Source organism: Gorilla gorilla, chromosome 4, assembly GCF_029281585.2.
Source record: "Gorilla gorilla gorilla isolate KB3781 chromosome 4, NHGRI_mGorGor1-v2.1_pri, whole genome shotgun sequence".
Classification (NCBI taxonomy): Eukaryota; Metazoa; Chordata; class Mammalia; order Primates; family Hominidae; genus Gorilla; species Gorilla gorilla.
Genome location: NC_073228.2, coordinates 62,401,428 through 62,415,950, shown reverse-complemented (window position 1 = coordinate 62,415,950; position 14,523 = coordinate 62,401,428). Strand labels below are relative to the sequence as shown.

Genomic DNA, 14,523 nt, shown 5'->3' with positions numbered 1-14,523 from the left:
TGGATAAAATACTTACATTCAAAGTAATTAACTGGCATCGTCTGTCCAAGAAAATGGGATGGATAGGAAGTTAAGCTTCCGGGAGATGCCTCATCATTTGTGCCAGTGGCCCCGCATTATTTCTTGATGAATTGTGCAAACTGGGAAGCTGATAGCTCTGGAAATGAGAAAGCAGGTGTTATTTTCTGTTTCCGAATATCCCCGACAAGGTTGCCATGATTCTTTTATTTATCCTGTTCATTCTTTGCCTGCCTATTCAAGGATATAAACTGTCTTTCTTCACAGAAATTTCCAAGGAAACTATATTTCATACATTGATGGAAATGTATGGAAAGCATACAGTTGGACCGAGAAACTGTGAGTATATTCTCTGCAAGTATGACAAAAAACTAACTGCATTGTAAGATCCTTCTTGGTCCAGAATTTTGAGGTCCATACCTCTGAGAAAAGATATTTCCCCTCCATACCCCAAATCAACCTCTGTGGATTGCAATCCTATGGTTATTTTAAAATTAAATTTGGTAGGCTCTCTCTAAAATAAGAAGCAATTTAAATTTATTTTTTATCATACAAATAATACATGGTTATATTCTTTTTTTTCTCTTTTTTTTTTTTTTTTTTTCAGAGACAGGGTCTTACTTTGTCCCCTGGGCTGGAGTGCAGTGGCATAATCACATCTCGCTGCAGCCTTCACCTCCCAGGCACAAGTGATCCTCCCATCTCAGCCTCCCAAGCAGCTGGGACCACAGGTGCATGCCACCGCGCCCACCTAATTTTGTATTTTTTGTAGAGACGGGGTCTTCCTATGCTGCTTAGGCTGGTCTTGAGCTCCTGGGCTCAAGTGATCCTCCCACCTTGGCCTCCTAAAGTCCTCATATTATAGGCATGAGCCACCACCCCCAGCCCATGATTCTATTTTTAATGTATAAAACTGCAATAACAGGTATAACAAAAACCCTCCTTGTGCCCTACTCCCTCATCCCTGAGGTAATGCTACTGTGTGTTTAGTATACATGCTTCCAGACTTTTCCCCATTTACCTACATACATATTTACATAAAGCAAAATAGATTTGTTGTGTGGTTTTTAAAATCTTTTTTCTTTTCATAAAGGGTAACATCTTGCAACTTGATTCTTTCACTTCATGGTATCACTTATATGATATTCTTTCACTTCATAATTTCTTTCCTTCCTAGGACTTAGAGGGTCACCCCATTCATTTTAAACTCCTGCATAATCCATAGTATGGATGCATCATAGTTTATTTAATAATTTCCCCATTGATGAATGTTTAGCTTATGCTTAGTGGGCAAGTACTCCTGTAGCATAGATATCTAGAAATGGAAGAGTTGGGGTGAAGACTATGTAGATATAAAATTTTAATTGTCCTCAAAAATGTTGTGCCAACTGACTCTATCGTCAGCAGAATGTGACAGCATTCATTTCCCCACACCTTTTCAGTGTTGGGTATTCACCAAATTTTTGTTGAAGTTATGGATGAGTAAAAGGGAATCCATCCAAATTTGAATTTTTCTGATCACTCATGAATTTAATTAAATATCTTTATATGTTTATTGAACATTTGTGTTTCTCCTCTGAGTTTTCTGTCCTTTGTTCATTTTCCTGTTGAATTGTTTTATCGTTTTCTTCCTGATTTATAGAAGGAATTAGTTGAGACACATAAATGATTTTGGAAAAAATGCTTACATTCAAAGTAACATTTTTCACAACAGTTTGTGTCACATCATTAGTTTGACTTATATAGACAAGACATACATGAGTTGTAAATTAAAAATCAAACACATGCTAGGTGCAGTGGCTCACAGCTGTAACCCCAGCACCTCGGGAGGTCGAGGCAGGTGGATCACCTGAAGTCGGGAGTTTGAGACCAGCCTGGCCAATATGGTGAAACCCCATCTCTACTGAAAATACAAAAATTAGCCAGGCATGGTGGTGGGTGCCTATAATCCCATCTACTTGGGAAGCTGAGGCAGGAGAATTGCTTTATTTATTTTTTGAGACGGAATTTTGTTCTTGTTGCCCAGGCTGGAGTTCAATGGTGGGATCTTGGCTCAATGCAAGTTCCACCTCCCGGGTTCAAGGGATTCTCCTGCCTCAGCCTCCTGGGTAGCTGGAATTACAGGTGCCCGCCACCATGCGCAGCTAATTTTTCTATTTTTAGTAGAGACAGAGTTTCACCATGTTGGACAGGCTGGTCTCGAACTCATGACCTCAGGTGATTCATGTGCCTTGGCTTTCCAGAATGCTGGGATTACAGGCATGAGCCACCACGCCAGGCCAGGACTACATTTTAAAAGCAAGAAAATCATTACAAAAGTCAGGGTAGTGGTTACCTATTAGAGTTACAGAGAGGAATATGATTGGAAAGGGGCACACTGGGGCTTCTGGGATGCTAGCAATAATCTTTTGTAACAATGTTTACATGGGTATCTGCTTTATAATTATTAAACTGAATATTTGGCCAGGTGAGGTGGCTCATGTCTGCAATCCCAACACTTTGGGAGGCAGAGACAGGAGGATCACTTGAGCCAGGAGTCTGAGACCAGTGTGGGTAACAGCATGAGACCCTGTCTCAGAAATTAAATTAAATTAAATTAAATTAAATATAAACATTTATGTCATGTGCACGTTATGCACATTGTAGTTCTCAAATTTTTTTGATGGGGGAAAAAAGTGGAATGGCTTCACTTGCAGCCCTGACATGGTCCCATGTGGGGCTTTTGTAATAAGGTTTGGGAAAGAGAGGAGGAAATGGAGGTTCTGCTGATCTTGGTGCCACCCAGAGTTGGATTCTGAAAGGTATATTATGATCTAGAGAGGAGTCACTAAAGATACAATTTGGTGGGAAGAGTGGAGCGGTGTGCTCGTGTGTGTGTGCTTGCACGTGTGTGTGTGCTTGCACGTGTGTGTGCTTGTTTGTGTGCTTGCTTGTGTGTGTGCATGTGTGCGTGTGCTTGCATGTGTGTGTGCTTGCAAGTGTGTGTGCGTGCTTGCAAGTGTGTGTGTGTTCTTGCCTGTGTGTGTGTGCTTGTGTGTGTGTGCACTTTCCTGTGTGTGTGCACTTGCCTGTGTGTGTGTGCTTGCATGTGTGTGTGTGCTTGCCTGTGTGTGTGCTTTTGTGTGTGTGTGTTTGCATATGTGTGTGTGCGCTTGTGTGTGTGTGTGTGTGTGCTTGCATATGTGTGTGTGCTTGCCTGTGTGTGTGTGGTGGTGGTGGTGGAGAGGGATGGACAGAAAAAGGAAAATGGAAGGAAAGGTTTGAACGAAAGCAGAGCAGATCCCACCATCTTGAAATGACCATGACCCAACTTTCCTCCACATGCAGGAGATAGTCCTGTGTAGCAAATAGTTGTAGTTTGCATTTTAACCTAGAAATAACTTTTTCATTTTCCAGAATTCTCAGTGAAAATTATTTGACTGAATTACATAAGGATTCATTTGAAGGCCTGCTATCCCTCCAGTATTTGTAAGTTAGTTAATCATATTTTTGAGTTTTTAGTCATATTATCTTTAAAATGAATAAGAGGTTCAAATTAGATAATCTCTAAGATTTCTTCCAGCAATAAAATTCTGCAATTCTGTAAGTTTGTATAGGGTCTCAGCCCATCTCTAGCATTAGCTACATCCTATGCATTTTCAGTTTTTAAATTGTATAGACAAAATACAGACAGAAAAAATTTCACATGGTAAGAAGATCTGAGCAGTGACTGACACCCATATGAGCCTTGTTTTCTAAGGGTTTACATACCATCTTCTTCTATTCGATCTACCGCCAGTAGACCAAATCTAACCTAAGGTCTATTTTTTAATAGCCTATTAAGAATGGTTTTTGCATTTCTAAAGGACTGTGAAAGAAAAAAGAAAGAGAAATATGCGAGAGAGATCATATGTGGCCCACAAAGCCTTAAAATATTTACTGTCTGACCTTCACAAAAAAAGATTTGAAAAAGTAGGTTTAGTAGGATGAAAGGAATTAAAGTTAACTTCAGATTGTTGCCTAAAGGAGAAGAAAATATAGACCACCTACATTCATTTGAACATCATTAATCCAGAATTTTTTGGTAATTTAATCGGAATTAAATTAACATTTAAATATTTGAAATCAGTTGAATTATAGAAATAATATTATCAAGAATATTAAGCTACCAAGAGAATAGACTAGTATTAAGGATTTCATTTCAGGAATTGTTATATTAAAACAGATGTTTAAAATGGTGGTTAAGTGGTAGAGCTAGAAATGTTTACAGTAAGAAGCATATCAGAAATGCCCCTAACTCTTCACTAATTACACAGTAACTATCTCCCCAGCCCTGTTACCAAGAAAGGGATACCTGCATAGTATTTCTGTCTGTTTAGAGACAAGAAGATACTATGTTCAATTGCTATGAAAGCTTGATTCTTATCCTCTGTCCATAGAGATGTGTATGTCATTAATCCTTATTAGTGATGCTCTTTTGCAGACAGATTCTTTCAAATGTGAAAGGCTTAAGGAAAGTGGGTGTAAAGACCCTCAAGTGGATGCCAAAGTGCTGCAGAGGCCATGAAGTAATAAAACTACATTTGCTTTAAAATAATCATTTTCCTACTACTCACTCCCCCAGCTATTCATTCATTTATTTATTTATTTTGAGACGGAGTCTTGCTCTGTCACCCAGGCTGGAGTGCTGTGGTGCGATCTCGGCTCACCGCAAGCTCTGCCTCCCTGGTTCACTCCATTCTCCTGCCTCAGCCTCCCGAGTAGCTGGAACTACAGGCACACGTCGCCACGCCCAGCTAATTTATTGTATTTTTAGTAGAGACGGGGTTTCACCTTGTTAGCCAGGATGGTCTCGATATCCTGATCTTGTAATCCACCCGCCTCAGCCTCCCAAAGTGCTGGGATTACAGGCATGAGCCACTGCGCCCGGCCAGCTATTCATTTGTTTTACAAATATTTTAATTTACTTTATTTCCATGTGTCAGTTTTAAACATGGTGGGCAATGCAGATGATCAAGACCTAGTCCATGCTTTCAAGGAGTTTATGCTCAGAAAAAATGGGATGAAAAATAACTACATTAATAAGAAGAAATGGATGTAGGCACTAGGAGGGATAAATTGTTTCTGAAGCATAGAAGAGGGGAAAATGACTTCAGTTTGGACCCAGGAAGATGTTACTAGAACAATCCCATTTGAATAGGACTTTGAAGGGCCATTGTGTAGCATCGGACAGACATCTTGGGGACAATATTCTAAACTTGCAAAGGGGAAATGGGAGAAGGGCAAAACACAGGAAAGTCTTCGAGGAATGCCATGAGTACCTGTAGATTACAAGGAGGGAGGGTAGGAAATTGGAGCCAGATCTTCTAGGGCTTTGAATGCCAAGCTGAGGAGCCATCATGGGGAGCCATGTTATCACAGCAGTGCTGTAAGATGGATCTGCATCACAATCATTGAGAGGGCACATTAGAACTCAGTTCTGGACTCCGCCCTCATAGTTATTGATTCAGTTGGTCTAGAGTGGGACCAAGAATTTGCATCCTCAATAATTTCCCAGGAGATGCTGGTCTTTGCAAGCCACTTCTGGAGAGTTTATATGATGACTGTGTGGAGGATAGTTTAGGAAGAGAGAGACTAGAGATGGAGACATCAGCCAGACAACGTTACACCATCCAGGTAAAGAGGGAGGGAAAAGCCCCATCTCTGTATAACTGAAGAAATTGCTTTCATGAAATATTAAAGCAATATAAAACCAAAAATGAATTTCTATTAATATGATAGAAATTAATTGTATTAATATGATTTGAATATTAGTTCAAAGTTATGTATTAAGTAAAGGGGTAACTTCCTTTCAAATGCTGTTGAAAGGATGTCTTTTATTTCTTCTGATACTGAACTGGCTTAGGAAAACAAAGCTAAACTAGGAAGATGTATAAATGTGAGGCTATTCGTTTTAATATTAGAAACTATACATAGAGATAAAAGCTTTGAGCTCATAATCTAGGATTTGATGAGACTACAAAAGGGCATCTAATCAAGTCTACTGCTCTCAGGAAAAATTAATTCCAAAGTCTATTAAGTTGTATATGTTATTTATTAAAAGTATGAAGGTAAGACTCTAGGAGAGGTACAGGCAGGGTTAGGGGCTCTGGAAAGTTCAAATACAGGTCCAAATGTTTAGAGTCGAGATGAAAAATGTGTATTCAATATTATTCTAAACTCTTGCTATTATTCATACCAGTCAACACTGATAACTTATCAAGGCAATATTTTCGTTTTATTTTTCCTAGAGATTTATCCTGCAATAAAATACGATATATTGAAAGACATACATTTGAATCACTACCATTTTTGCAGTATATGTAAGTTACAAATATAACTTTATTACATTTGGAATTTTTATAAAACTTAATTATAAACCTCTTTGCTATTCATTTTGAAATATGATTAAAATTTGACCAGTAGAAAGGTACAAAAATTATATAGCAAGTCCTTTTTGTCTCTAGCAAAGATTAGTGTGAGAATTATTACACAGATCGTAGTGAATCATCAGAGAGCAGTGGTTCTCAACTGGTGTGATTTTGTACTCAGGTGACATTTGGTAATGTCCAGACACACTTTTGCTTGACAAAACTGTGGTTGTGCTCCTGGCGTCTGGTGGGCAGAGGCCAGAGATGCTGCTAAACATCCTGCAAAGTATAAGACAAACCCCCACGGCAAAGAGTTATATAGTCCAAAATGTCGATGGTACTGAAGTTGTGAAATCCTGTTCTAGAGAAATGAAGATCACTTAACACAGGTATTTACTGAGCGCTCACTGTTTTGTAGCTAATGCACCCCATGTGCAATGTGAAAGTATAAACCATAAGCCAGTATCTTCCACAGTGAGATTGCCTTAGTGCACAGAGAAAGGATTGAGGTGATGTTCCATCCTATGTAAATTAGACTCACAGCAAATGATAAATGTTCTGAAATAATTTTTTTTCCTTTGGCTTATGTCTTTTTTTGTAGAAATCTGGGCTGCAATTTAATTACAGAACTGAGCCTTGGAACATTTCAGGCGTGGCACGGAATGCAGTTTTTACACAACTTGTAAGTGAAATAGAAGATGAATACGTGTAAACAACTATTTTGTATAAAAACTCATACAATTATTGCTTAGCTGGGTATAAGCCCATTATGAACTCTGAAAAGTGTGTCTTAAGATCCATTCGTTTTTCTGAAATGGGGAAACTAAGGTACAAAGCGGCCAAGAGACTTACACAGCTTATATATGACCTGCTCTGCTTGTCCTAGTTCTGACCTATGGCATGGGCAAGAAAAGGCATCAAACCAGTGACCCTCAAATTAGCCTTGTTGCTGGGCGGGTGGCTCAGGCCTGTAATCTCAGAACTTTAGGAGCTGAGCGGGGTAGATCACCTGAGGTCAGGAGTTCAACACCAGCTTGGCCAACATAGTGAATCCCCATCCCTACTGAAAATACAAAAAAATTAGCTGGGCGTAGTGATGCAGTTTTTTGCTCCCTGGAGGACTTTGTGTTAAGCTTTCTCCCTTGCAGCTAAATGTTGCAGACATTTAAGCAGTTTGAAACTCTGCATATGAGCAGGAATCAAAGTTAAATCCAAAGTGTAGGGCTGGGTGTAGTGGCTCATGCCTATAATCCCAGCACCTTGGGAGGATCACTTGAGGTCAGGAGTTTGAGACCAGCCTGGCCAACATGGCGAAACCCCGTCTCTACTAACGATACAAAAATTAGCAGGTCGTGGTGGCAGGCGCCTGTGATCCCAGCTATCGGGAGGCTGAGGGTCGAGAATGGCTTGAACTCCGGAGGTGGAAGTTGCAGTGAGCCGAGATTGTGCCACTGCACTCCAACCTCCCCTCCAGGCTGGTCTCGAACTCCTGTGACCTCAGGTGATCTGCCCACCTTAGCCTCCCAAAGTGCTGGGGTTACAGGCGTGAGCCACCATGCCTGGCCAAAATGGTGTTTATGTTAAGCTATTGTGCAAAAAAAAAATTTGTAAAGAAAATACGTCGCTCTATTTTAATTCCATATACTTTCCTGACTACTCTTCTACCATAAGTGCAAAAATTCTATGATTTCTCTGTATAACATACCCAGCAAATCAGAGTGGGTATATTCAATGGCCTGAAGGGGACTTTAGACTCAAGGTGAAGATTCTCCTCTACATCTGACTTTAGAAAATACTTTCCACGTTTCTTGTGGTTCAGAAATCTAGTTTCATACAGTTCATTTAGAGGTAGAGGGAGGTGTTCAGGATGTGTCTGGATTAGAGCAGCAGTTTCTGCAGATGCTCCTCTCTGTCTTCATTAATTTGCTGATGCTTAGGGAAGACACAGTGAGGGTCTGTTTTTCTTTTGCCCTCACACCAGAGAACAGGCTCATTAGGTCCCTCCACCAAGAGGTTTGGGTAGCATCAGTACAAATGTCTTAAACTCACCACCTTTACTAAGCACTTTATAACAGTGGGAGTCCCACATCAGAATCTGGTGGCCAGGAGCGGTGGCTCATGCCTGTAATTCCAGCACTTCTGAAGGCTGAGGTGGGTGGATCACCTGAAGTCAGGAGTTCTAGACAAGCCTGACCAACATGGTGAAACCCCGTCTGTACTAAAAATACAAAAATTAGCTGGGTGTGGTGGTGGGCACATGTAATCGTAGCTACTCAGGAGGCTGAGGCAGGAGAATCACTTGAACCCAGGAGGCGGAGGTTGCAGTGAGCCAAGGTCATGCCATTGCACTCAAGCCTGGGTGACAGAGCAAGGCTCCAACAGAGATGGGGTTTTACTATGTTGGTCAGGCTGGTCTGGAACTCCTGACATCAGATGATCCACCCGCCTGGCTTCCCAAAGTGCTGGGATTATAGGCCTAAGCCACCAGGCCCAGCCAATAAATGGAAACTTTAACTCAAAAGAAGGAAGGAAGGAAGGGAGGAAGGAAGGGAGGGGAGGGAGGGAAGGGAGGGAAAGGAAAGAAGGAGGGAGGGAGGGAAATGAAGAAAGAAAGAGAAAGAAAGAAAGAAAAGAAAAAATTGTAAAACCATAAGGTTAAAGTAAACCTTTTTTCTTCATACAGAGTAAGCACGTGAGTTCAGGTTACAGCTTTGCTTCTTCATAGCTTGGTGACCTAGGACAAGTTATGTAACCTCTCTGTGCCTCAGTTTCCTCATTTATAATATTGGGCAATAATAATATCTACCACATAAGGTTATTGTGAGGATGAAATGTGAAATGCTGATCACAAATACGTAGCAGCCTAATAGATACTCACTGTAAGAATTATTATTTTTATAATTTCTGCAAAAGTACAGTGATGATTCTTGGGTTAACCTAAAGTGTGATTTTCTTTTATTTCTTCCTGTTTCTTTTCTTTTTCTTGTTCACTTTAAAGAATTAAAAAGAAAATAGATTCCAGCATTTTGGAATAAAAATTCACATCAAAATGAATTTATTCATTTTATTGACAGATAAACAAAATGTCATTTGTTTATTCAATAAACATTTATTAAATCCCTAGTAAATTTCAGACATCATACCAGGCACAGGGATGACAATGACAATAAGATGTGGTCTCTGCCCTCAAGGAGCTGATAGCCCAGGAGACTGACAAGTAGACAGGTGGTTACATGCAGTGTAACGAAGGCTGTGATGTCATACAGGAAGACAAGTGGGAGTATGTGATGGGAGTATGGTTTTGACCAGTTCCTCCTCTTAGATTTATCCCTTTTTCTTTGGGTATAAAGCAAAAGAATTGGTCCTATTTTTTTTCCTTAACTGTGCAAATTAAACCATAAATTTAAAAAACTTTATAAAGATAAAAGGCAAGCAGTCAGGCGCAGTGTCTCAGGCCTGTAATCCTAACACTTTGGTAGGCCGAGGGGGGTGGATCACCTGAGGTTAGGAGTTGGAGACCAGCCTGTCCAACATGATGAAACCCCGTCTCTACTAAAAATACAAAAATTAGCTGGGCGTGGTGGCGCACAACTGTAATCCCAGCTACTCAGGAGGCTGAGGCAGGAGAATTGCTTGAATCCAGGAGGTGGAGGTTGCAGTGAGCCAAGATGGAGCCATTGCTGTCCAGCCTGGGTGACAGAGCAAGACTCCATCTCCAAAAAAAAAAAAAACAACTTGAATTATGGATGAACAACTTGAATTATGGAGGACACTAGAAATAGCGTTTCCTACAGAGTCAGGGCTTCCTACCAACATCGTCATTTCTAGGGTTTTTGACCTGAAAAGTTCTGTGGCATATTTTTTCTTTGCTATCCACTTCTTGTGTTTTTTTTTTCTACTTCTTCCCTGCTTTCTCTCCTCTACTTTATCTTCTAGAGACCTAGGTAGTTCCCAAAGGAATAGTGCTTTATGGAGTCTAATGGTGATTTATTATGTAAAAGCAGAAAATTATTTTTTTACCTAAAAGTTCCATACCAAAAAATGAATATAGACTTTTTATGCAGTTTCACACATTGAAAATGCAGGTAATTTTAATTTCATTGCATTTTTCAGAATTCTCAATCGCAATCCTCTGACTACTGTCGAAGATCCATATCTCTTTGAACTGCCGGCATTAAAATATCTGTAAGTACTATAGTACTCTCATGAGTCATGAGATGATTTGTGCTTTTTAAATTTGTCATCAAAGATAAAGTATTTTGCATTTAGGCTAAAAAGTCATAATTTAAATTTTAACTGAGTTATTGAAAAAAGTTATTGGCAAAGAAAAGGATTAAGAAAGGATGTATAATGGTCAAGACAGCCAGCGGGGGAAGAGATTAGTGTCGAAGAAGCTGTATAGATTTGGAACATGTAGACACATGGAGGAATATTACTTAACCAAGAAAGCAAAGAGAAATAGGTGTTCATTATTCTAAAAAGGAAGAAAAGAGTAAATCAAGATGGTTGAATGCAATATGAAATGAGAAGTAAGATAATGGTAAAAAAAAAAAAGTGTAAGTTCTGTTAAATATCATTAATTTGATGATGTAGATGAACTTAAATTTCTTTAATAAGATCTCTCTGGAATTTTACGGCAAATAAACTGTTGAAGCAGCGTGTTTTATAGAGAAGCCAAAATAGAAGTAATCAAATGTCCTTGAATTATCTTTTGAAGTACAGAATTTTGTAATGGGTTCATATCATGAATGTTTCGGCTTTCTTCTTCAGAGACATGGGAACAACACACATCACACTTACAACACTTAAGAACATTCTCACGATGACTGTTGAACTGGAAAAACTGTAAGTTATTTTTTCTTAGATTTATTTTTACTTAGTTGGTTTTTTAGGTTTGTTTTATTATTTTCTTAAGTCAGGTTTATTGAGATTTAGTTTTCATATAACATTCACCCTTTATAAGTGTATAGTTTGATGAGTTTTGACAAATGTATAGTTACATAACCACCACCACATTCCCAATATAAAGGATTTCTGTCACCTCAGAAAGGCCCCTCATTTCCCTTTGTAGGCAATCCCTTCCTCCCACCATCAGCCCCTGTTAGCTACTAATCTGATTTCTGTTCCTATAGTTTTGTCTTTTTCGGAATGTCTTATAAATGAAATCATGTAGCATGTAGCCTCTTGTGTTTGACTTCTTTCACTTAGTATTGTTTTTTATTTTTTTTGAGACGGAGTCTCACTGTCACTCAGGCTGCAGTGCAGAGGCATGACCTCAGCTCACTACAACCTCTGCCTCCCAGGTTCAAGTGGTTCTCCTGCCTCAGCCTCCCAAGTAGCTGGGATTACAGGTGTGTGCCACCATGCCCAGCAAATTTTCATATTTTTAGTAGAGATGAAGTTTCACCATGCTGGCCAGACTGGTTTCGAACTCCTGACCTCAAGTGATCTGCTCGCTTCGGCCTCCCAAAGTGCTAGGTGTGAGCCACCTCGCCCGGCCTCACTCAGCATAATTTTTTTTGAGATTATGCTACCATCCATGTTGTTGCCCCTATCAGTACAGCTGGCCCTCCATATCTACAGGTTCCTCATCCATGGATTCAACTAACCATGGATGGAGAATATTTGGAAAAAATAAAATATATAAAATAATACAACAATAAAACAGTAGAAAATTTAAAACACGGTACAATTATTTACATACCATTTACACTGTACTAGGTATTTAAAGTATACCCGAGGCTTATGTCATTTATTATATCAAGTATTATGTCATTCCATATAAAATATTTCAGCATCTGTGGACTTTGGTATCTGCAGGGGGTCCTGGAGCCAATCCCCTGCAGACACCGAGGGACAACTCTTCACTCCTTTTTATTGCTCAGTAGTATTCCAGTTGTGTGGATGTATCAATTTGTTTATCCATTCATCAATGTATAGACATTTGGGTAGCTTCCAATTTTTTGCAGTTATGAATAAAACTCCTAAAAACACTCATATACAGGTCTTTGTGTGAACCAATGTTTTCATTTCTTTGGGTAAATACCTAGGAGTTGGATTGTTCACATGCTTAGTGTATATTTAACTTTTTAAGAAACTGCTGAACTGTTTCCTAAAGTGGCTGTGCCATTTTACATTTCCACCAGCATTGTATGAGAGTCACAGTTGTTCCACATCTTCAGCATTTTTTTTTTTTTTTTTTTTGCAACACAGTCTTGCTCTATCCCCAGGCTAGAGTGCAGTGGTGCCATATTGGCTCACTGCAACCTCTACCTCCTGAGTTCAAACAGTTCTCCTGCCTCAGCCTCCCAAGTAGCTGTAGGCACCCGCCACCACAGCCAGCTAATTTTTATATTTTTAGTAGAGATAGGGTTTCACCATGTTGGCCAGGCTGGTCTTGAACTCCTGACCTCAATGGATCCACACCCCCTGGCCTCCCAAAGTGCTGTGGTTACAGGCGTGAGCCACCATGTCCAGCCCAGCAGATATTTTTTTGAGACAGAGTCATTGCTGGAGTGCAGCAGCAAGATCTCAGCTCACTGCAAACTCGGCCTCCCAGGTTCAAGTGATTCTCCTCCCTCACCCTCCTGAGTAACTGGGATTATAGCCACACCCCACCATGCCCAGCTAATTTTTATATTTTTAGTAGAAATGGGGTTTCATCTTGTCGGCCAGGCTGGTCTCAAACTCCTGGCCTCATTTGATTCACCTGCCTTGGCCTCCCAAAGTGCTGGGATTACAGTTGTGAGCCACCATGCATGGCCCAGCCCAGCAGATTCTTATATTTGAGTTTTTAAAGAAATGTTCACCTTTCTACTGCTAGATGTGTAGTAGAATCTCATTGTGGTTTTAATTTGCATTTCTTTAATAGCTAGTGATGTTGAATGTTCAAGTGCAAATATCTTCTTTACTATACTGTTCAAATCTGTTCCCATATTTTAATTGGATATTAATATTTTTATTGAGGCTTTTTTTCCCTGTTATCCCATTGGAGATTCATTATTATTGAGTTTTAAGAGTGCTTTAGGCCAGGCATGGTGGCTCACGCCTGTAATCCCAGCACTTTGGTAGGCCAAGGCAGGTGGATCACAAGGTCAGGAGATCAAGACCATCCTGGCTAACACAGTGAAACCCAGTCTCTACTAAATACACACACACACACACACACACACACAAACACACACACAATTAGCCGGGCGTAGTGGCGGGCACCTTTAGTCCCAGCTACTCGGGAGGCTGAGGCAGGAGAATGGCGTTTTCCCAGGGGGTGGAGCTTGCAGTGAGCAGAGATCACGCCACTGCACTCCAGCCTGGGCGACACAGTGAGACTCCATCTCAAACAAAAAAAAAAGAGTGCTTTATAGATTCTAGATACAAGTCTTTTCAGGGACCAGGTACAGTGGCTCATGCCTATAATCCCAGCACATTGGGAGGCTGAGGCAGGAGGATTGCTTGAGGCCAGGAGTTTTAGACCACCTGGGCAATATGGTGAAACCTTGTCTCTACCAAAAACATAAAAATTAGGCAGGTGCGGTGGTGCTCACCTGTGGTCCCAGCTACACAGGAAGCTGAGGTGGGAGGATTGCTTGAGCCTGGGAGGTCGAGGCTGCAGTGAGCTGTGATCGCCACCGCACTCCAGCCTGGGTCACAGAGTGAGATACTATCTCAAAAATTAAGTAAATAAATAAAAACAAAAAACAAGGCCTTATAGATATGTGTTTGGTAAATATCTTCTCTCAGGTTGTGATTTGTCTTTTCATTCTGTTAAAAGTGTTCTCTGGCTGGGCATAGTGACTCACACCTGTAATCATAGCACTTTGGGAGGCCGAGGCAGGTGGATCACTTGAAGTCAGGAGTTCGAGACCATCCTGGCCAACGTGGCAAAACCCCAATCTCCACTAAAAATACACAAATTAGCCAGTTGTGGTGGTCCATGCCTGTAATCCCGGCTACTCAGGAGGCTGAGGCACAAGAAGTGCTTGAACCTGGGAGGTGGAGGTTGCAATGAGCCAAGATTGCACCACTGCACTCCAGCCTGGGCAACAGAGTGAGACTCTGTCTCAAAAAAATAAAGAAAGAAAGAAAATAAATAAGTAAAGTTTTGTGAAGAGCAGAA

The 14,523-nt window shown here is 40.4% G+C and overlaps 1 protein-coding gene across 1 annotated transcript in view; it reads left to right on the top strand.

Annotated features, from left to right (window-relative positions):
* LOC101143223 (leucine-rich repeat-containing protein 37B) overlaps nt 1–14,523 on the top strand; it is a 32,475-nt gene that overhangs the window by 3,288 nt on the left and 14,664 nt on the right. Inside the window, 6 exon segments of the mRNA XM_055388591.2 lie at nt 286–357; nt 3,415–3,486; nt 6,288–6,359; nt 7,009–7,089; nt 10,521–10,592; nt 11,178–11,252. Coding sequence (XP_055244566.2) covers nt 286–357; nt 3,415–3,486; nt 6,288–6,359; nt 7,009–7,089; nt 10,521–10,592; nt 11,178–11,252 — 444 coding nt within the window.